The 24,488-nt window shown below is 45.1% G+C and overlaps 1 protein-coding gene across 1 annotated transcript; it reads right to left on the bottom strand.

Annotated features, from left to right (window-relative positions):
• Positions 1 to 23,164: 23,164 nt before the first annotated feature.
• Positions 23,165 to 24,273, bottom strand: LOC146577724 (uncharacterized). Its single transcript, XM_085268362.1, is given in 2 exon segments — positions 23,165 to 23,217; positions 23,220 to 24,273. Coding segments are annotated over 2 exon segments (1,107 nt in total).
• Positions 24,274 to 24,488: the final 215 nt, after the last annotated feature.

The raw sequence follows: 24,488 nt of genomic DNA, 5'->3' as shown, positions 1-24,488 counted from the left end.
TGGGGGGATGGTGACCTTTGAATGACCTATAAAATAAAGTTTAATATCTCGGAAACCGTAGCAGCACAAACACTAATTTTACCTGCACAAATCTGCACAAACGTAGCACTTAAAAAGTAGACCATTTTGGCCCGTTTTGGAGCAGTCTGGGGGGATGGTGACCTTTGAATGACCTATAAAATAATGTTTAATATCTCAAACACCGTAGCAGCACAAACACTAATTTTACCTGCACAAATCTGCACAAACGTAGCACTAACCGCTCCGCCTATTTGCCTTTATGTTTCAAGTGGGTGGGGGGTCAGCTTCACTCTGCTGCTGAAGCGAGCTGTGACCGGGGCACACATGCACGCGCGTACGTCACCACGCAGCGCGCACACACACGAATGCACACAGACTCAGATCACACAGGTAGGAGAGTGAGATGCAAAATGACATATTTAATTTTAAAAAAGGGTGTTTTGGGTGAAATTCAAAAGTATTTAACACAAATGTTACATTCGTCTGATTGACTTGATTTGCGTCTTATATCTGAATCATGTCGTCATGAGACTGTCAATGTATCTTAAACATACTGCTTCACAAACACTGTTGTGACAGTGATGTACACTGTCTCGTTTGTATATATGTATGATTTCTATACAGTTTACACCAGATGACCACTTAAGGACATCTCCTGGTTTCATCTTCATGTTTCCCTCTCACCACATATCCAACCCGATATCATGACCAGCAGCTTTTACAGCTGTGGCTCCAACAAACATCAGCTGATACTAGAAATTAATATTAAATAAATTCTAACAACAGCTGATCAAGCTTAAACGCTGCTGTTGTTCATCGTGACATCTGCTTGTTTCCTCTTTTTGGCGCAAAGTGGGTGATAAACAAGACCGACAGGACTTGCGAAAGAAAAGCCGATCAGCTGATCATTGATCAGTTTCATGATTGAAGTGGCAACAGGAGAGGGAGGGGGAGAGGAGGAGAGAAGAGGCAGCTGTGCAGCAAAGACAGAATAACTCCAGCTTTGTGTCAAATGCCCAGTATGCCCGATGGCCAGTCCAGCTGTGAGGTCAGCTGGTGGGTAACAGGCATCTTTGAAAATGTTAGAGCACTTTTGCAAATATGTGATGTCCTGACAGCAACAATCTATCCTGAAAATATCTTTTATTTTGTGACCCAGAAAGAAATATGTATATTTCAAATTCTGCGTTCCTCCACCACTGCCTCAATTTGAGTTGTGGATGAAATGCATTCTGGGATATTTGCCTGGGCTTAGCTACAGTAGCTAGCAAGCTGATTGGAGACCAAAACAGCCAATCAGAATTTTTGCATCCGAGTCTGTGATTGGTTGGTTTTGTGGCACTCTTATAACGGTGTACAGAAGCTGTCTCCGTTATCATGGCTACTCGGCAACGGAACTCAAAAGTCTGGGAGCATTTTGACAAAACAAAAGAAAAGAAGGTCCAATGCAAAATCTGCAAAATGGAACTTGCCTTGCATGACAGTATGACGGCGATGCATGAGCATCTGAAAAGGAAGCACGTCGTGTAGAACAAGCACTTTGCAATAATTTAGAGATCTCAGACCTACCATTTATCAGCTCAAACATCCAACGACATGAATGTGTAACCCACATAAAAAATAAAAGAACTGTGTCTATAATTAAATTGGAATCTTAAATTCCAACCGGAGCGTGTCCGTGAAGGCATCGTGCGTCATGACGCACGCCACGCCGCGAGGCTGCACATGCCTGTTGTGACCAATCACATTCGCGAGGCACCGATATATGCCTTCCGGGTTGTCGCTTCGAAACGACGCGGGGGAGAGGCGTTAGCGGATGGAAGCAACAGGTACGTGGGGCGAGCGCTTTTCGCTGTTTACTATCTTGACTTGTTTTGAATTAATTGTGGATTGCGTTCAACAGTATTTTGATACCGCCGTGGGTAGATGCGTGGGGCTCGTATGTGACATCGCACGTAGTGAATGGTGAGTGAGTCTGAATGTTTGTTTGTTTGTGTAACCTGTATCAGTATGCCAGTGCTATTAGCTGATGGGATAGCTGAGGCTGAGGCTTACTGCATTACTACTACTCTCACTTTACGTGGCTGTAGTTTTGTTATTTGAGATTGTCATTTATTTTAAATCATTATAATGGTTGGATATGTATTTGTTGTATTTTCTCATGGATTTTATGTGTACACTGGAACTAAAGCTAGCTTGGGAAGTTTAGATGAATTTTGCTAATAGTGGTTTTGTGATTATAGTGCAGGCTAGTGGTGCCCTGGAGAGACCACAGCGACACCACTACTTTGGATGGCGAGCTAGGCCCAACGAGCCAGAACCCTAGCTACAACTTCCTGCGGTCTGGTAGGAGGCTGCTGCGGCCTACACTCTCCCCTCTTGGTTTAGTCCCCTAAATCTCACTTCTGAGATTTCAGCTTTGGAATCTTAGTGCTGATCATCCTACTTCAAATTTCAACCTGTCTAGACTGTCATACGCGTTGGACTTATATCACTCATGAAATAAACTTTATGGACATTGTTGCCAGAGGTTGGACGAGGTTCCTGCACTGCCGTGCAGCGGATATTTTACAAGCTTGAATTGTTTTATTTTTTCCTTGTCTGCAGATTTTGTAAATATTGGTGTTTGGTAATTGCACTTTGTTTTCACTATAAATAACAATTGTAATCACAATATCTGTGGTTGTACGTTTATTGTACTTCACTCACCTCCTAGAGCCGAATCTGATATCTTCTGAATTAGCCCAACTATTCATAACCAACTTAAATTATTTTAGCTTATGTACTTGCTACATAAGACAAATTAGTGGCGAGCCAGCCAGGAGGTTGTGTCAAGTATAATATTGTTGTGTACATTCAGTCTCACTATCTCACCATATTACTATGAACATGGACTTGTTGGAGTCATTAGGTGTTAAAATGCCAAACGCGGTGTTGGTCAGTGGCGTCCCCGCATATGTGGTTGAGGAGGTTGAAGATTTTCTTCTCCAGTATGGTGCTATTGAACGCTCTGTGCCAATAAACTCACCCGGCTCTGAGTTTAATAATATGCTCGTTGTTGAGTTTAAAACGGGGTCTGCTTTTGATTTATTGGGTCCGATTCTGCCGTATACATTTAAGCCCTTAAATAATGAATATCATATAAAAAGCTTGTCTAAAATCTATGCGGCTACTGTCGGGTGCACAAAGACTAAGACTTATTTAGCTGACTTAAAACAAGTAGCAAAACTGTCTGGTCAGGATTTTGCTGAAGTTCTCCAAGAACTAATGACCCAAATAAATGGAGCTGTTTCAGAACTGCGCCCAGGAAAACCAGAAGGGCTCAAGCAGGAATGCACTGCCGCATCTGAACACAAAATGGCTGCCACTCCGGATCGACAAACCCACAACATGGCTAGCCCTGTCACTTCTTCAGCTGCCCTACATCCTACAACAACAGAAGGACATTCTATCAGTATGTCTGCGGCTGAGTTGAATCCACCTGAAGTACAGAGGTATGTTGTGGAGCATATAGTAAAGAGCGAAGATGTAAACATACGCTCATCCCATAAGCTGCGCATGTTTTCTGGGAGACTACCACACCCACAGCATGAGGTGGACTATGATACATGGCGCTCTGGAGTGGATCTCATCTTAAAGGATCCAGCCATTTCAGAACTGCGAAGATCCAGACACATCCTTGATAGTCTTTTACCACCTGCAGCGGACATAATCAAGCACCTTAACCCCGACCTACCAGCAGAGACTTATATTCAACATCTTGATTCTGCTTATGGAATTGTACAGGACGGGGAAGAACTTTATGCGAAGTTCATGGACACGCTGCAGAACTCGGGTGAGAAGCCATCCGGCTACCTACAGCGACTTCAGGTGGCCCTGAGTTTAGCTGTCAAGCGGGGAGGAGTCAAGCAGAGTGAAGTGAACAGGCACCTGCTCAGCCAATTCTGTAGGGGATGTTGGGATAGCAATCTTATCTCTGAGCTTCAGCTGAAGCAGAGAAAATCCAACCCACCTTCTTTTGCAGAACTGTTACTCCTATTAAGAACTGAAGAAGACAGAGAAGCTAGCAAAACTCTGAGGATGAAGCAACATTTGGGAACACCAAGACACAGAGTTGCAGCTCAAGCTCAGTTCGCAGTAGAAGAAGAAAAGGGGGTCTGTGCTGCGTTGTCCACTCTCACCCAGCAGATGGCGGAGATACAAAAGCAACTTGCCGCCTTAACTGCCTCCCAGTCTCACCAGTCCTGTACTCTTGTTCCAAAGCAGCACCCGAAGCAAAGAACGGATACACAGGGGAATATATCATCTAACCCCAAGCCTGGTTTCTGTTTCAGGTGTGGGGAAGATGGACACATTAGACCACAGTGTGAGAACAGACCCAATCCCACATTGGTCAATGCAAAACGCAAACAGTTCAGTGAAAAGAAACCAAAATGGCAGAAGCGGAATTCATCAACTGGACATTTAAACTAGATACAGTTTCTGTAATGGGACGTACAGGAACTGTGCAGGACCCACATTGTCCCGCAAAGGAGGAAAGGAACAAGGAGGAAATTGTTCACTGTGTAGACCTACACACTTGTCCGAAGGCAACTACAATGTTACCTCATGGGTTAGTTGGGTCAAGATGCACAACAGAGGTGACCCTAGCAGGCCATCCACAGAAATGCCTGCTTGATACAGGATCACAGGTTACTACAATACCTGTATCCTTTTACAACAATCATCTTCATGACCAACAAATTCAACCACTCCATGATCTTCTCCAGGTGGAAGGTGCTGCGGGTCAAACCATTCCATATCTTGGATACATTGAGGTTTCCGTCAAGTTCCCCAGAGATTTTGTTGGTGAAGAATATGAAGTAACAACATTGGCTCTAGTTGTTCCGGACGTCCCCGCTACTGTGCTAATTGGGATGAACACCCTGGAACCCCTGTATGAACAGCATCTTAACCAGCATCCGAGCTATCAGCCTAGCACTCATGGGTACAGAGCGGTGTTGAAAACACTACAGCTGTCACACGAGCAGAAGGAGAATGGCAGCATTGGGAATGTGAGGCTACTAAGCAAAGCTCCAGTGCGTGTTCCGGCCGGCCGCACTATTGTCATCCAGGGCTCTGCCAAAGTTTCCACCCCGTTGTTTAGCCAGAGTGTTCTCCTACAGCATCCTGCTTCCACCTTACCTGGGGGGTTGTGTGTCAGCAGTTGTCTCATCAACTTCCCAGCTCTTTCTCCATACAAGGTTCCTGTGGTTATTACAAATGAGTCGGAGCAAGATACCTTCATTCCACCTCACAGTGTCATTGCGGATTTGGAAACCTACCACTGCATCTTGTCTGAACATCGCGTGACCCATCTTCCAGTCAGGAACACTACCACCAGCCTGAACTTTGATTTTGGTGATTCTCCACTGTCACCTGAATGGAGGACGCGAGTCATAGGCAAGCTGAATGACATCTCGGAGGTCTTTTCGCATCATGACTTGGATTTTGGATGTACATCAGCTGTCAAACATCATATTCCACTCCATGACAATACACCATTCAAGCAACGTGCCCGGCCAATCCATCCACAAGATTTCGAAGCTGTCCGCCGTCACCTGCGTGAGCTCCTGGAAGCCGGCATTATAAGGGAATCATCGTCTCCTTTTGCTTCGCCTATCGTGGTGGTCAGGAAGAAGAACGGTGAGGTCCGGCTGTGCATAGACTACCGGAAACTAAACCTTCAAACCATCAAGGATGCATACCCCTTACCTAATTTGGAGGAATCCTTTTCAGCACTCACTGGTTCTAAGTGGTTTTCAGTGCTCGACCTGAAGTCCGGTTACTACCAGATCCAGATGGAGGAGGAAGACAAGGCAAAGACTGCTTTTGTGACTCCTCTTGGGTTCTGGGAGTTTAACCAAATGCCTCAAGGTGTTACCAACGCCCCAAGCACCTTTCAGCGCTTGATGGAGCGATGCATGGGGGACCTTCACCTAAAGGAAGTGCTCGTTTTCCTGGATGATTTAATCATCTATTCGGACACTCTTGAGGAACACGAACGAAGGCTGCTGAGAGTCCTGAACCGGTTGAAGGAATATGGGCTGAAACTGGCACCGGAGAAATGTCGATTCTTCCAAAAGTCTGTAAAGTACTTGGGTCATATTGTCTCTGAGGAAGGAGTTCAAACAGATCCTGAGAAGATAGAGACCATCAAGACATGGCCGGTTCCCCAGACTCTGAAACAATTAAGATCTTTTCTGGGTTTCGCTGGTTATTACCGCCGGTTTATAAAAGACTATTCCGTCATTGCCAAACCTCTCAATGACCTGACTCGTGGATATTCTCCAGTTCAAAGATCAAAGACTCTGAAAGCTCACAAGATACCCACCTACAGGCCAAACCAACCCTTCGGGGAGAGGTGGGATACCAAATGTCAAGTTGCATTTGAAACCTTGATTGAGAAGCTTACAACTGCTCCGGTTCTTGGGTTTGCAGACCCGTCTCGTTCATACATTCTGCACACCGATGCGAGTGTGACCGGACTTGGAGCAGTGTTGTATCAAGAGCAAGAGGAGAAACTCCGGGTCATAGCTTATGCTAGCCGCGGATTGTCGCAGAGTGAGAGCCGTTATGCAGCCCACAAGCTGGAATTCCTCGCCCTTAAGTGGAGTGTGACCGAGAAATTCCAAGATTACCTGTACGGGGCAGATTTTACAGTGGTGACGGACAGTAATCCACTGACCTACGTTTTGACAACAGCTAAACTGGACGCTACTGGACACCGTTGGTTGGCTGCATTGTCAACGTACTCCTTTAAACTTCTGTACAGAGCTGGCAAACAGAATTGTGACGCTGATGCGCTTTCGCGGCGACCTTACTCCTGCTCCAGTGATGAAGTTTCTAATGACCATGAACTCATTCGTCAGTTCATTTCTCAACACACAGCTGATTCTGATGTCCTTCCAGAAGAGACTGTGAGAGCAATCTGCCAAAGTCATTTGGTCAGAGCCACACGGCCGGGTGACTGCGGTGAGGTTGGCTTCACACTTGTCGAGTCTTTGTCAGTTCAAATGGATACCATCCCTGACAGTTACTGTTCCGAGGACTGTCATCGGCTGCCTGTCGTTCCTACTCTTAACATCAAAGAGAAACAACACTCAGATCCCTGCATTCGAGAGCTTATTCACCAGCTTGAGACGGGGGAGAGGGTTCCACCAACAGCTAGAGCTGAGCTCCCTGAACTTCCGTTCCTGCTCAGAGAATGGTCCAGGTTGGAGCTGGTGGATGGAGTCCTGTACAGGAGGAGACGGGACAATGGAGACCTTTCATACCAGCTTGTCCTTCCAGAGGAGTTGCGGCCATCAGTCCTGAAAAGCCTCCATGAGGATATGGGCCATATGGGGATTGAACGTACACTTGACCTTGTCCGTACGAGATTCTACTGGCCTAAAATGGCAAAGGATGTTGAGCAGAAGATTAAGACTTGTGGCCGCTGTGTGCGCCGAAAAGCCCTGCCGGAAAAAGCTGCTCCACTTGTCAGCATAAAAACATCTCGACCCCTTGAGCTTTTGTGTATGGATTTTCTTGCTCTTGAGCCTGACACTAGTGGCACTCGTGATATCTTAGTCCTGACTGACCATTTCACTAAATTCGCTGTTGCCATTCCAACACCCAATCAAAAGGCAAGAACTGTGGCGAAGTGTTTATGGGAGAATTATATCATTTATTATGGCATTCCTGAGCGAATTCATACCGACCAAGGGCAAGATTTTGAGTCAAGACTAGTAAAAGAATTGTGTGAGTTTGCAGGCATTCAGAAGAGCCGTACAACCCCTTACCATCCGAGGGGAAATCCAGTGGAGCGATTTAACAGGACGTTGCTGGCAATGTTGGGGACCTTGGAGACAAAACAAAAAACAAGGTGGAAAGAGCATGTGAAACCGCTGGTTCACGCCTATAATTGTACCAGGAACGAGGTTACAGGGTTTACTCCTTACGAACTCATGTTCGGTAGAACACCTCGTCTACCTGTGGACCTGGCGTTCAATCTGCCACTGCGGGAATCCCAGCAAAAGAGTCACTCACAGTACATTAAGTCACTCAAATCGAGATTGGAGGAAAGTTTCAGTATTGCCTCCAGTAACGCTACAAAGGCTGCCGACCGAAATAAGAAACGCTTTGACAATCGTGTGATACCATCAGCATTGGAACCAGGTGATCGTGTGCTTGTGAGGAATGTCCGCCTTCGAGGGAAGCATAAACTTTCAGATAAATGGGAGGAAGAAGTTTATGTGGTTGTCCATCGGGCTGGGGACCTCCCGGTCTACAAGGTAAAACCTGAGAACAGCGATGGACCTATGCGGACCCTTCACCGCGACCTCCTCCTTCCATGCGGCCTCCTCACGGGCAGTGAGGTTAACTTGGAATCACCAGAGCAATCGCTTCCGCACAGACCAAGAACTCGGCAGCAGAACCCGGATTTAAATTCCCTCACAGAACTTCTGGTTGAGGATGAGGACACAGGAAGCTTGGTTTCATTGTATGTTAATCCTCCAACGTTGCACTTCACTGTGGAAAAACAGAATCAATTTCCAGATTCATCTGACAGTGGGAGCCTAGGACCACTGATTTTGGATCCTTCAGTTGAAGTGGAAGTGCAAGGGGAACCAGCCTCTGTGTCCAGTGTTCTTCCTCCAGCAGTGGAGTCTGGTGGTGGGCAATCTGACTCTGATGTGGAAGACATTTTGCTTGAACTTATTGAAAGTCACCCTGAAGATAGAAATAGCTTACCTGGAAGTGGAGACATACTTGTCAACATTCCTGTCGTTGCTGTTGAAGATTCTCCTGAAGAGTCTAGTGTTATTGAACAGGACACCGACATAGGTGACGGGCTAAGACGTTCGCAACGACAAAGAGCACCACCTGATCGACTTCACTATTTCACTCGTGGTAATCCTCTGGTTTCCGTTGTCCAAACGATGTTGCATAGTCTTTCCGATGCATTGGGCCATAATGCTAGCCGTCCTTCGTCTGTTCACGTTGTCTAGCGTTTAACATGCGACGGGACGTGCATGGTTAAGGCGGGGAGGATGTAACCCACATAAAAAATAAAAGAACTGTGTCTATAATTAAATTGGAATCTTAAATTCCAACCGGAGCGTGTCCGTGAAGGCATCGTGCGTCATGACGCACGCCACGCCGCGAGGCTGCACATGCCTGTTGTGACCAATCACATTCGCGAGGCACCGATATATGCCTTCCGGGTTGTCGCTTCGAAACGACGCGGGGGAGAGGCGTTAGCGGATGGAAGCAACAGGTACGTGGGGTGAGCGCTTTTCGCTGTTTACTATCTTGACTTGTTTTGAATTAATTGTGGATTGCGTTCAACAGTATTTTGATACCGCCGTGGGTAGATGCGTGGGGCTCGTATGTGACATCGCACGTAGTGAATGGTGAGTGAGTCTGAATGTTTGTTTGTTTGTGTAACCTGTATCAGTATGCCAGTGCTATTAGCTGATGGGATAGCTGAGGCTGAGGCTTACTGCATTACTACTACTCTCACTTTACGTGGCTGTAGTTTTGTTATTTGAGATTGTCATTTATTTTAAATCATTATAATGGTTGGATATGTATTTGTTGTATTTTCTCATGGATTTTATGTGTACACTGGAACTAAAGCTAGCTTGGGAAGTTTAGATGAATTTTGCTAATAGTGGTTTTGTGATTATAGTGCAGGCTAGTGGTGCCCTGGAGAGACCACAGCGACACCACTACTTTGGATGGCGAGCTAGGCCCAACGAGCCAGAACCCTAGCTACAACTTCCTGCGGTCTGGTAGGAGGCTGCTGCGGCCTACACTCTCCCCTCTTGGTTTAGTCCCCTAAATCTCACTTCTGAGATTTCAGCTTTGGAATCTTAGTGCTGATCATCCTACTTCAAATTTCAACCTGTCTAGACTGTCATACGCGTTGGACTTATATCACTCATGAAATAAACTTTATGGACATTGTTGCCAGAGGTTGGACGAGGTTCCTGCACTGCCGTGCAGCGGATATTTTACAAGCTTGAATTGTTTTATTTTTTCCTTGTCTGCAGATTTTGTAAATATTGGTGTTTGGTAATTGCACTTTGTTTTCACTATAAATAACAATTGTAATCACAATATCTGTGGTTGTACGTTTATTGTACTTCACTCACCTCCTAGAGCCGAATCTGATATCTTCTGAATTAGCCCAACTATTCATAACCAACTTAAATTATTTTAGCTTATGTACTTGCTACAAATGCTTTAAAAGCATCGACATCAGCTCTTCTCTGACAGCATGGTGGGAGTTTCTAAAATTGACGGCATCTTCATTAATCCCATGAATCGTACACCTATCTGGAACAACCCTGACATATTACAAAACAATAATATGATAAACTTTTCAGATTGGAGTGGTAAAGGAATCAAATATTTAGAACATATACTAGAAGGAACAGAATTTATTTCATTTGATGGACTAGTTACACAATATGGGATCAACAAGAAAAGATTTTTAGAATATCAACAAATTAAATCCATAGTAAAAAAGAAATTTAAACCGGGTCAAGTTGAACTACAAACACCACCAAGTGTGGTTCAATTTCTTACTCTTAAAACCCCCAAATTACTATCCAAAATATATAGAATGCTTTCTAAAACAGATGAATCAATATCACTTCCTATTGCAAAATGGGAAGCGGATTTATCAGTTAACTTAGACCAAAACTTCTGGTCTCAGACTTGCTTAAAAACCTTTCATCTAATCAGAAATCCCAGTCTTCAATTAATTCAATACAAAATATTACATAGAATGCACTATACAGGTCATCGGATGTTCAAGATGGGCTTTACGTCTACCAACAACTGCTCACACTGCCAAACCAATTCACCGGACAATTATATCCACGCTCTTTGGTTCTGTCCACCAGTTCAGAAGTTTTGGCGTGAGATATGTGAAGACTTATCAAAGTGTCTGAAATGTAACATTCCAACTTCCCCTTGGTGTGTTTGTTGGGCAGCTTAGATAATATCACTTCAGAAAAGAATATAGCCCATATGATCTTCACTGCCCTATGCATAGCCAAGAAAACAGTCCTCATGAACTGGAAAAATAAAAATAATCTTAATTCTAACCAATATAGAAATTATCTATTAGATTACATTAGTCTTGATACAGCCTCTGCCACCACACCAGATCAATTGCTCTGGGCTCCTTTGATCAGCTCCATCACCTAGTGGGGGTGGGGGGTCATAGTTTGGTCCCGCCTTCACTGTTGTGATTGGTGTGGGGGTAAGGACAGGCCTAGGGCGTCGGGGGGTTCCCCAGGGGCATCTTCCTTGGGGGGCTCAATCCGGGGTAGCGGTCATGTCCGGTTAGGGGCTCTGTTGGCTCTCGGGTGACTGTTTCCTCGTGGCTGCGTGCAGCGGGGCTAGGGGAGGGTCTGTGCTGACGGACGTGGGTTACTGACCTGGTAGCCTGGCTGCCCCTGGGTGGGTCCGGGATGGGCGTGAGGTTCTGGGGGCGCTCCGTCTCTGGGCTGGGGCCCTGGCTGGGCCTCGGGAGCTTGGGTCCTGGTTGGTGTGTTGCCGGGGTTGTGGGCGGGTGGGTGCATGGGGGCCCAGCCCTGGTGCAGGGTGCCGCCGGTGCGTCGAGCCACCTGGGGGGCTCTTCAACTGGTGGGGGAGATTGTCACATCTCGCAGGAGCTTTCCGCTCTTCAGGAACTCTCTCTGCAGGAGGGGGAGATACAGGAGAGGTGGAGGAAGATCTCAGCCTGGGCGTCTATTGTCTTATGTAGTCTGGAAGATGAGTGGATGGTGGGGTGGGTGCAGTTGTCTCTGTGGTGGGGTTGGGTGGACTGTCCCGGGCTCTGTGGGGCTGCTGCGCTGGGCCCCGGTCTGGATGGGCCTGGGCCCCCTTTCCCTGGCGGGTCGCGGAGTATGGGGGTGCCTACTGGGGTCAGCGGGGGAGCTGGCCCCAGGGAGGGTCACTTGCCCCTCCCTTCCTTCCCTCCCCATCTCCAGCTGCCTCCCTCTTCCCGCTCCACCACAACCACCCACACATGCAGGGCCTTGGAGTAGGGGTATGTCACCAGGGTGCAGAGGAGGCTACCCCCCCCCCCCCCCCCCCCCGCTCTCTGTCCCCTTCTGGCTGCCTCTGCCTCAATTTTATCCCACAACTTAGACATTCACATTACTCACACTCTCATTACACATACATATGGGATCTTGGGGGTGGGCACGACACACGGAGTCCAAATTACCATCAGGGTGTACACCTCACCCCTGGCGTCGTTGCCCACCTCTCAATTTTAAATACACGTAGACATTGAGGGCTAGCAGGAGGGACTATGCGCTTACCTGCTGCTCTCTGGCAGGTAGCTCCATGCCCTCCTGGGTTTTAAATGCACCTTAGAACACACATGCATGAACACTACAATGAGTGGGTGGAGGGAGGTTTGGAGTCTTCTCTCACCCCCGTTCTCTGCGGCCTGCTGGAGCGGGGGGGCTAGGAGGAGTTGGCCGTCCGACTGCGGTCTGGGGTGTGGGGCCTCCCTGCTGCTGCGGAGTCGGGGCGGTCTGCCTCTCCCCACCGCAGGGAAAAGGGTAACACCACCTGGGTCTGGGTGCAGTTCCCCCCTCCAGGGGCAAGGGTACCTAGACCCAGTTCGTAGAGTACGCTTGGGGAGTGTGATCGTGTGTACAGCGTCTCTTTATGTCTGTCTCCATGTCGGTTGAGTGTGGAGTAAGTGCATATGAGAGCATGAGGGGGGGAATGGATGTTTGTGTCTGTGTGTGCCTGTATGTCTCTGTCTATATGTCAGGTTGGGTATCAGACGCCACCTCTCTGGGGACATCTCAGGCCCTCCAAGGTTTGGAGGCCTATCTCCCACCACCACCACTTCCCCTGCCAGTGGCGGACTCCCTCAGACATCGGTGCGTTGGTGATTCTTTGTGTCTGGGGATGGGCGTCCGGGTACACACCGGCTCACTCCTTGGCGGCCGCTTGTCGGGAACTGGGGCTCGCTCGGGCCACTTCGGAGGTGGGGTGCCCCCGGCCTCTCGGCCTGGGGCTCGGTCACTCAGGCACAGCTGGCTGCCGGCGGAGCTCACGGGCACGTCACTGCAACTCCCCCTGGCTTCTGCTCCGCGGCTGCTGAGTGAGCCCTCATCTGGGACTCTCCTCAGCTCTTACTGGGACAGTGGCGCGGCTGCCCCTCTGTGGGTCTTCCTTGGTCTCTTGTGTTCTGGGGGCCTCTGGATGTCTCGAGTTTTGATCTCCTCCATACCTGCTTCATGCCCTGGAGGACGGGGCTGTGGCCCCCCCACACCCTCTAGCAGATCATTACATGAAGGAACCTTTTAAAAACAAGCGCGTCCATGCTCACAGGTGTACACACGGGTGATCACACCCACAAACTACACCCTTTTTGGCTCCTACCTCAAAGCACACTGTGTTCTGTTGATCTTATGTGCTGCACAATAATGTTTAATATTTAGTATTTACTGTCATATTCCCATATTACTCTTGTTCTCTTCTGCTTGTTTTCTTTTTTCTTTCTCAACAGGTGATCCAGGTGATCGATATATGCATTTTCTTTTTCTTTTTTCTTTTTTTTTCTGCCCATTCTGTTGGTTTTTGTTTTTTGCCCTTCTCCCCCGTCCCTCTTCTCAGCTGTTTCTCTTTCCCTCTTTCTTTCTCCCCTTCTTTCCCCCAGTCAAGTCTGTCCCGTATTCAGCAAGTGAAAATAAAATACATAATAAAAGGTGAATCAAATAGACCATTATGGCAAGGCGGTATGGAGTGCCAGGACTGCCATAATGAATTAATTAAATACACCATTAAATAATTAATTAAATGTGGCAATAATTAATTAAAATTGGAATTAATTAATTAAATAAATAGTTATGACACATGTAATTAATTAATTATTGACACATTTAATTAATTATTTATGTATTTCACATTTTAATTAATTATTGACACATTTAATTAATTAATTATTGACACATTTAATTAATTATTTATGTATTTCACATTTTAATTAATTATTGACACATTTCATTAATTATTGACACATTTAATTAATTATTTAATGATATATTTATTTATTTCATTTTGGCAGTCCTGACGCCTGGCTCTCATCATGAAATAATTTTATCTGTCAGCCTCACCCATCAAACTCAGGGGGCGGGGTTAACGCTGATCGAGTCAAAACCATTGCTTTGGCCTGGTGGCCATTGTTTCTAGCACACAACAACCGGCATGTGGAAGCTAACAGAACTGAGCTTTGAAAAACCCTGTTTGTGTGTTACCAAATACCGTTTTAATATTTTTTTAGCCGAGAATGTAGTGGTTTAATCTTCATGTGTCTGGTCGGTTTGTCAAGATACAGCCTCTTTGCAAAAGTGTTTCGATGATTTCGGAGATGTCTGCCCAGCGCAGGCCCCGGTACACAGCTGTAGTAACCCCCGCTGACTTCTTTTACTGCGGTTATATTTATCGGTGTTTTATTTCCTGATTTTCTTATGTGTCCTACGTGTTTCAGTCACCAATTCTGAATTATAACTAACATTAAAAACATGTTTAAGGAGGAGAGAGAGCAAATAAATCTGTTTAACATCTGATCTTTGGGTTTTTGTTCAGTAATCAGCGTGACCTGTGTATAAACACATAAAAGAGATAACGTTGGTGTTTCCGTCATGTAGTAACTGCTGGCTTTAACTGTACAAAGGTTGTTCGACACTATGAAACACATACAGACTTCATGATGTTCGGCTAATATTTTTATTGTGAATATTAATCATGCTGACCTCGCTCTGTACACCACGCAGCGAGGTCAGCACATCCACGATATCCTCAGCTCCATGAGTTAACACAAAGTTTCCCAGCTGACTATCTAACTGCCAACTATTCCAGAGACGTGAAAATATACAGCATAAAGAAAAGTGTAAGAGACTCAGCAGCAGATTAGAATAACAACTATACATTTAATAAATCACCAAATGAATCCAAGAAACGAGCAAACCTGTTCCGACAATTTGAGTTTGTATTCCCTCAGCTGCAGACTCACTGCTGTTTAAATGTTTCAAAAGGAAGATTAGATATAAACAAACGTCAAACATAGACTCAGTCTGCCTTCACATTTGATATGAGGCCAGCACGTATAGTGGCTGTGTCCTGTTTTAAGATCATACATGTAAAATTGTTGTCTGACCTCCGTCGATCCAGCCGCTCAGAGTCCGTGGTTACCAGGGTTACTGCATAAGCAGCTATAATGCTAACAGCTGGCACTGAGGAAACCTACCGGCAGCATGGGTGTTTATGTTTTTCATTGCAAAAGAACCGTCTGAATGGTTAACTGAAGTTAACTTGGATAAATTATAGTTAAGGAGTATCACAGATAACGCCCACGTGAGCTGTGCGACTGTTCACCACTACACTGAAATCAGCAGGCTATTACTGAAATACACGTGCTATATCATAAACTATGATATAAACAGGGAGGTCCTATTAACATGTTTAGTTTTAAAGGACACCTTCCTGCCTTTAGTCTCCTTCATGAGCAGTATTAGTTTTCTTCTAACATTCAGAAGTCTGCACGATGTGTTTCATAGTTTGTAACAAGCCTTTGACAGGTAAACATAACATGACCGAAAAAGCAAAAAAAAAAAAAAAAAAAGAGAGAGAGAGAGAGTTTTTGACATAAGAAGAGAAAATACTCTCAATTATGGAGACAGACAAATGGTTCATTTATGTTTGATGTGTGTTTATTCCTCCCTAAATATTGTCGGTGAAGTTTGCCATGCACGTCAGATTTTCCTGCGCATTTTTATACCTCTGCCAACAGAGAGAGAAAAAAAAATCACATTCTGACAGACAGCTGGTGCTTAGAATACAGTTGAATAACTATTAAAAAACAGATGATATAATATTTCTGTCCAGGTTGCAGACTTCATAATGAACATGCTGTTGCAAACCCTGCTCCTCTCGGTGGAAATGCGCCTTCTCTTTCCTCTTTGTATAAAAACATTTTAAAAGTCAGTTTAATCTCAAAATTCACTGTTAAATCCAAAACACACCAGATAAAGAAAAGCGAATAGTTAAGTCTAACACATGTGCCAGTGAACCATTAAACGTCTGTGAAACTATGCAGTTATGAAACGTAACTTTAACCTCAGCCAAACCGATTTGCTCAGTTGTAAATAAAACAGCGAAGTAAACGTGACCCGACAGACAGAACCTGAGTGAATGAAGTCCAGCGTTTAACCACTGAGAGCTAAAACTCAGCTGAGGTTCAAAGCTGTGTGCCGGTGATTGGACATCAGCCGCTGATGAAGCTGGTTCGCCTATAAAGTGCTCTGTAAGGAAACGAGCTCCAGCAGCTCTGCGCTCGGGGAAAACATTATATTTACTTATCTTGTGCAGAAAAATGCGCTGACATTGCTTTATATCGAGCACCGGCTGCCGAGTTAAACTGTGACTATCACCAGGTAACTAGGCGTGTTTCTTGAATTAGCAGCAGGTGTTGAACAGCTGACAGATGAGGAGGAGGATGCATGCAGGTAAACTGAGGGTCTGTTGAGCTGATCGCTGGTTTCGTGAGAAAAATGTCAGCTCGTTCTTTATGTTACAGAAGCACAGAGACACAAAACCAGGCGGAAAGAGACGATCGTTCGGTGAAAATGAGAATCTGCGAATGCAACATGTGGAACACGGAGAGTGGAATATGTAAACAAACCGGTTAACGTAACCCCCTGGGTGCACTCTGCATGCTAATTGTTAGCAGAGCTAGTGAAATCTCTGAAAACATCTGAGCACTTTTGCAAACATGTTCTATGTTGACAACCTGACCAGACATACGGCGCGACATTCGCGGCTAAAACACTGTTAAAAGTGTAGTTGGTGACAGAAAAACGGGGTATTTTAAAACTACACCACCACCATTGCTGCCTGTGATTTGATCTGCATTCTGGGATACCTGGCTGCCCCAAGTCTACACAAGCAATCGATTATCTAGGATCGACCTGTTTTGACTTACTTTGCACGGCAACCAATCAAATGTTAGAGAAGCTGCATGGGCAGCGTTAACCCCGCCCCCTGAGTTTGATGGGTGAGGCTGACAGATAAAATTATTTCAAGATGAGAGCCAGGCGTCAGGACTGCCAAAATGAAATAAATAAATATATCATTAAATAATTAATTAAATGTGTCAATAATTAATTAAATGTGAAATACATAAATAATTAATTAAATGTGTCAATAATTAATTAATTAAACGTGTCAATAATTAATTAATTACATGTGTCAATAATTAATTAATTACATGTGTCAATAATTAATTAATTACATGTGTCATAACTATTTATTTATTTATTTACACTTCAATGATCCTTGCCAACTTCCACTGGTTGTGTGGAGTTATCTCATCCTTCAGGAGAACAACATCATTGATCTTAGCATTTCTGTGCTCTTTGGTCCACTTCTGTCTGCCTTGAAGATTTAACAAATACTCCTTTTTCCACCTTGTCCAGAAAGTGTTGGCAAGTAGTTCAACACGACGCCACCTCTTACGGAGATAAAGATCTTCTTTCACAAACCTTCCTGGAGGTGGAGAGATGATTGTGGACTCCATGGTTAGTATGTGATTCGGTGTTAAAGGTTCTGGGTTTGATGGATCACATAGTTGGTCAGTAGTCAATGGTCTGCTATTAATCACTGCCATGACTTCATACAGGAATGTCCTCAGAGAGGAGCTGTCGAGTTGTTTGGCTGATTGTTCCAGAATGGACATGAGAACACTTCTTATGGTGTGAATTTGTCTTTCCCAGACACCACCCATATGACTAGATGCTGGGGTGTTCATGAGAAACTCACAGTCCAGTTTCCCTAGCTTGGCTTGATCCATTTCCTTAAATGCTCCAATAAACTCATTTCTAGTGCCGACAAAATTCGTGCCTTGATCGCATCTTATCTGACGAACTGTACCTCTGATGGCCATGAATGCACGTAATGAGTTGATGAGGGAATCTGTAGAGAGATCGTCAAGCATTTCAAGATGCACTGCTCTGGAGCACATGCAAGTGATTAGCAAGCCATAACGCTTTAGCTCCTTGCGGCCTTCTTTGACATAAAAAGGACCAAAGCAGTCCATCCCACAGTAGGTGAATGGCGGTGTGGTCTCCATCCGATCCTCTGGGAGGTCTGCCATCTTCTGCTGCTCTGTGCACCTTCTGAACCTTCTGCATTTTACACATTTATAGATGTAAGATGACACAATCTTGCTGCATCCAAGAATCCAGAATCCGTTAGCTCGAAGTTCATTCATGGTGATCCCTCGTCCTTGATGGTATGTCTTCTCGTGATAATGTTTGACCAGTAATGCCGACACGTGACTGTCTCTTGGCAGGATCGCGGGATGCTTGACATTGGGGTGCAAAGCTGCATGTGTTAAGCGTCCGCCTACCCGAAGAATGCCTTGGTCATCAAGAAATGGACATAACTTGTGTAACTTGCTAACCTTGTCTTTCATCTGCATCACATCATGATGTTGCAAGGTTTTTATTTGCTGAGCAAAGGCTGTTTCTTGAACCATCTTTATGATTGTTAACTCTGCTTCCTTTCACTCTTGTAGGCTACTGATGTCGTGTGATCTACTCTTGTGATCCTTTGCTTCTTTCACATAGCGCTTGAGTCTAGCAACTGCCTTAATCATCCTCGACCAGTCGGAAAACTTGTGTAAGCGGTCTAACAGTGACCTTTGTTCCTCCCCTTGTATCTTGTGGACTTGAACCTTCTTAACCTCCGGGTCACTGGTTGATTTTCCTTAATTTCCCCACTGGGTATGACTTTCTGCCAAAGGAGGTCTGGGCCTTTGAACCAGTTTGATGCTACAAGTTGTTCTGCTGTGAGACCTCTTGAGGCGTGGTCCGCCGGATTATCTTCGGAAGTTACATACCTCCATTGGGTTGAATCTGTGCTTTGTTTGATGCGTTCCACTCGGTTTGCAACAAACACATGAAATCTTCTGGCTTCATTGCTGAGGTATCCGAGTACCACCTTCGAGTCAGTCCAATACCTTTCTTCTGAAATTTCCATTTCTAATTCCTTTTTCAGCATGTCACCAGTGCGCACAGCAACAACGGCCGCCGACAACTCAAGCCGAGGTATAGTTGTGACTTTGGTTGGTGGAACTCTTGATCATCCCATCACCAATGAGCAGTGGACTTCACCAGTTGTGCTTACTGCTCTGAGGTAAGTGCACATTCCATATCCAGATGCACTTGCATCAGAAAAATGATGAAGTTCGTAGTGCTGTGCCTTGAAGTTCGAAGGAATGTAGCATCTGTGAACCTTTACGTCTGCAAGGTTTCCCAGGTCACGCAACCAATACTCTCACTGAGGTTGAAGTCTGTCAGGTAAGTTATCATCCCAGCTGAGTTTATCTCGACACATTTGTTGCAAAATCTGCTTTCCAAGCAGAATGAAAGGTGACACAAACCCAAGTGGATCGAACACAGAGGCGACTGTGGCCAATACTCCTCTTCTGGTGAGTGGTTTGTCCTTAACAACTACTCTGAACTGAAATTGATCTGATGCCACACACCATTGTACGCCAAGTGCTCTTTCCATGTGTACTTCACCGAGTGCCATATCTAGCTCTTTGGGAGCTGCAGCGCATTCTTCTTTCGGAAGTGAAGCTAGAACTTTGGTGCTGTTTGAGATGAACTTGTGCAACCGAAGTTTGCCCATGCTGCAGAGTTTCCGTGCTTCATTAACCAGCTGTATTGCCTGATCTTCAGTGTCAACACTTGCTAGTCCGTCATCAACATAGAAGTTGGTTTTGATGAACTTGATGGTTTCTTCATTAAAACTTCCTTCCCCTTCAGCTGCAAGATGCTTGAGGCCATAGTTGGCACAACCTGGAGAAGATGCTGCTCCAAATAGGTGTACCTTCATCCTGTAGACAGTGAATGGAGTTTCAAGGTCACCGTTCTCCCACCACAAGAACCGTAGGTAATCTTGGTCACAAGCATGCACATGGAATTGGTGGAACATGCGTTCAATGTCACACATGAAAGCCACTTGGCCTCTTCGGAAGCGACACAAGACTCCGAGCAAGGTGTTTGTTAGCTCTGGACCAGTGAGGAGATGGTCATTTAAGGAAGCGCCTTGGAACTTGGCAGAGGCATCAAAGACGACACGAATCTTTCCGGGTTTTTGTGGATGATACACACCATGGTGTGGGATGTACCAAACTGGTGTCTTGTCAATGTCTTGCTCTGTGACCTTTTCAGCATCTCCATGGGCTAGGATGTCATTCATGAATTTCTTATAGTCCATGTAGTACTGCTTGTTACTCTTGAGCCTTTTTTCTAAACATTTGAGGCGATGAATAGCACATGCCTTGTTGTTTGGCAGGTTCGGCCTTTCACTCTTAAATGGGAGTGGCATTTCAAAATGACCATCCTCCTTGTGCCTAATGCCGGCCTTCATCTTTGTTAAAAATTTGAGATCTTCTTGAGAGACCTTTGTGTCTTCTGGTGCTTTCTCAACAAAGTCAGACTCCAACATCTTTAGGACCTCTGTGGGAGAGATCATTTCCTTTATTTGAGTTCTGTAGACATCAATCAATCAATCAATCAATCAATCAATCAATCAATCAATCAATCAATCAATCAATCAATCAATCAATCTTTATTTATAAAGCACTTTTCATACAAAAAAAAATGTAGCACAAGGTGCTTTACATAGTTAAAAGCAGCCCACCCCACCCTCCAACTCACTCCCCACACTCTCAATACACATATATCCCCCCCCCCCCCCCCCCCCCCCCCCCCTCCACACACACACACACACACACATACACACACGCGCACACTTAAAGAGTAAAAATTGGGCTGGACTCGCATGAGCCAAGTGAGGAAACACTATAACAGGGAGCCGTCTGCACCGGGAGCCGGTCACAGACCGCAGCCTCCAGGCTGGGCACACAGCAGGAGGGAGGCAAAGGAGCCCCCCAGCCAGGCTGAGAGAACCCCCAGAGACCCAGCAGCCACGGTCAATCACAGCCCCGGTGCAGAGAGCGCCCTCCGAGGAAACACTGGAGATATGACACAATACGATATATACAGGGTAAAATGATAAAATAAATAAGAACAGGATACAATATAAATATAAATAGAGTAAGAAGATTAAAAAATGAATAAGAATAAAATCAAAAAATATTAGGTAAATCCTAAATTAATAATAGAATAACAGGATAGAATAAATAAGCATAAAATAAATAAACGCTAAGTAAAAGCTAAATTAAAAAGGTGGTCTTGAGCCTGTTCTTAAAAACATGTACGTTCTCTGCGGCCCTGAGCTTCTCCGGCAGGCTGTTCCACAGACGAGGACCATACCACTGAAAAGCTGCCTCTCCGTGAGTATGTGTCCTGACTTTAGGGACAATCAAAAGGCCAGTACCAGTTGACCTCAGGGTCCGCGAGGGTTCATATGGTAAAAGCAGATCTGAGAGATAAGAAGGCCATAGTGAACCTTGTTGGTGAGATTTAAAGAGGGATTAATGTCAGGCACCACTTCCTTCACAATGACTTGGTGACTTATTCCGAAGGCGTCTCCATAATCGAGACATGGATTGCCATAACCCACAATACTCCATCCCAGATCAGTTCTTTGCGCAAACGGCTGATTTTCCTTTCCAGACACAACCTCACGAGGAACAAGTGCTTGGGGGCAGTTGTACCCAATCAGCAGACCAACATCACAGCTTTGTAGTGGAGCGATCTCACTTGCAATGCATTCAAGATGAGACCATGCCTTAGCTGTTGCAGGCGATGGAATGTGATCTCGGTTTGCGGGAATAAAGTCTCTGGCATACGTCACTGGTAGGGAAATGGTCTTATTTGAGTAGAACCCTCTGACTTGTAGACCTGAGAGCTTGCGACAGGGCACAACTGTGTTTCTTGAAGACATAGTAGTGAGCTTTAGCTGAGTCGATTCACCTTTGATATGCAGAGCTTGTGCCGTTTCTTCAAGAATAAAGGTCGTATCGCTCTGTGTATCAAGGAGCGCGTACACAAGAATTTCATGCTCTGGCTCACCTTTGGTTGACACCCATACTGGAATAATGGAAGATGTGTGAGTGTCGTCAACATTCTGTGTGACTCTGTTAGAAGTTGCTTCACTTGTTGTTGGTGTGACACTGTTGTCTTGTGAGACATCTGCGTTCGTTTGTCTTGTCCTGTCACTGTTCTTGTGTGGATTTCTCCTTGTTCTGTCTTCCTTCGTGCGATTGTCATGAAGACATGTTGGATGTCTTTTATTACATGTGTCACAGGTTTCTCTCCCTTCACAATCCTTGGAGCGATGACCAGAGTTCAGACAGCCAAAACATAACTTCTTGTCTTGAACAAACTTTAGTCTCTCAACAATGCTCTCATTTATGAACCTTCTACACTTAAGTAGGCTGTGACTCGACCTTTCACAGTACACACAACTAGCACTAACAGTCCTTTCATTTGAGTTAGTTGCTAGCACCTTTGCTCCATTGCCTCTGTTCCTTGTTGTTTTTGCCCCATCAGTTTCACTTGGCTTCAGAGCAAAGAGAGATGTTATGGGATTACAGGCAATTTTGGCTTCCCGTGAGATGAAATCTACGAATTGGCTGAAGCTTGGAAAGGTGTGAGTCTCTTCTTGCACTTCTGTAACCTTTCTGTTCCACCTTGAAGTAAGCCAATCTGGAAGTTTTGCGAGCATTTTTTGGTTTTCATTGCAGTCATTGAGCACTTCAAGCCCCTTCATTTGCGACATGGCTGTCTTACAGCAGCAAAGGAAGTCAGCAAATGCTTGAAGTTCCATACTGCCTTTAGAGCTTATCTTAGGCCACGCGTCAAGTTTGTCTCTGAAGGCCTTTGCTACGAGGAAGGGATTTCCATACCTCTCTTCGAGAACTGTCCATGCTGCATAGTATGCAGACTCTGTGCCAAGCGGGAAGTAGCCTTCTATTGCCTTCCTTGCAGGTCCACTTACATATTTCCTCAGATAATAAGTCTTCTCTTCAGTTGGTATATTTTTCCTGTCAATCAGAGTCTGAAAGGAAATTTTCCAATCATTATATCTGATAGGATCGTCACTGAATATTGTTGGCTCTGGTACCGGAAGACGACTTGCATTAAGAGACACTGCAAATGCTTTGACCAGATCTTCTGTGTTCACCTCTTGGTGCGGTGTCACATTTCGTGGCGAGGAACACCGTTTCATATGCTGGTCATTGTTTTCAGACTTGACTTCATTTTTATCAGATCTGTGGTGAAGTAGGTTGTATATTTCTTCATCTGAACATTCACTTTGTTCATACACCCACTGTCGAGCCTTTGCTGCATTCAGCTTTTTTACAGTCTCAAGTCGCTCTACTTCTCTGCGCTTAGCTTCTAGAGCCTTTTGTCTTTGTGCTATTTCTGCTTCTTGCCTTTCAATTTCCTTCATATGGATTTCTTGTTCAAGCAGAACTTGGAGAGCAGCCTCATTTGCTGCAACTTCAGCAGCTGCATCTTGTCTTTTAGCCGAGAGCCGGCTGGAGTGCCTAGAGGAAACCCTCGAATGAGAAGAGAGCTTAGTGTGGTGTGACTTAACACTCATCCTGTCTGAGGCTTCTAACTTAGGCATAGACTCAGTCTCTTTCCATTTTTCATCCCTTTGACTTTTCACATCTGAGGCTACGGATTTAGATGAAGACTCAGTGTCCTTCCAAAGTTCTTCATCTCTTTGAACCTCCGCATTACTTGGGCTTGGACACTTTCTTACAGATTCGATAATTGTCTTTGTTATGGCTTCACACGTATCCATCCTTCGTCTTGTGTCACTATCTGGAGATTCAATGCGTCTCAAGTCATCATAGGCTGCATTCACATCCTTAGAAGCACTCAAAACCTTGGAAACATGTTCTTGTAGCAGATCCTTTGAGCATTGACCATCTATAGCTCCTTTGGCATTCTTAATGACAACCTTCCACTTCTCATAGCGCACACTGAAACGATGTGCAGCCTTCTTTATGTGCTCACCGTACAGTTCTTTGCCCTTTTCCGTCAATGTACAGACTCGTTGGCTCTGTCGTGCTCTTTGTGAGGTAGTAGAAACATCATCAGCTGTGCCTTCAACTGCTTGTAGTTGCTCATCTGCAGAAAGTTGTTCCACATCACCCTTTTCACTGACTTCTGGATTAGCCTCAAACTCTGCCATTGTTGGAGGGGTTTGGGTTTTTTGTGTATCTTACTTAGCCTTAATGTAAAGGTGCAGCAGCTTAAATTTGATTTGGTAGTTGAGGAGCAAATGAATATTGATCTTCATTTACTGTTACAACTTTAAAGCACAGTAATTACTATTACTCCTTAAACATCACTTAACATGTATACTTAAGTCACATTACATCTCTTGTCCAAGCCAGTAATACTGTT

The sequence above is a fragment of the Mchenga conophoros genome, linkage group LG3 (genome assembly GCF_057382185.1).
Source record: "Mchenga conophoros isolate Kocher_MC1m ecotype Shallow Benthic linkage group LG3, M_conophoros_male_GT1.1, whole genome shotgun sequence".
NCBI classification, from domain to species: Eukaryota; Metazoa; Chordata; class Actinopteri; order Cichliformes; family Cichlidae; genus Mchenga; species Mchenga conophoros.
This window is presented reverse-complemented; position numbering and strand designations above follow the sequence as displayed.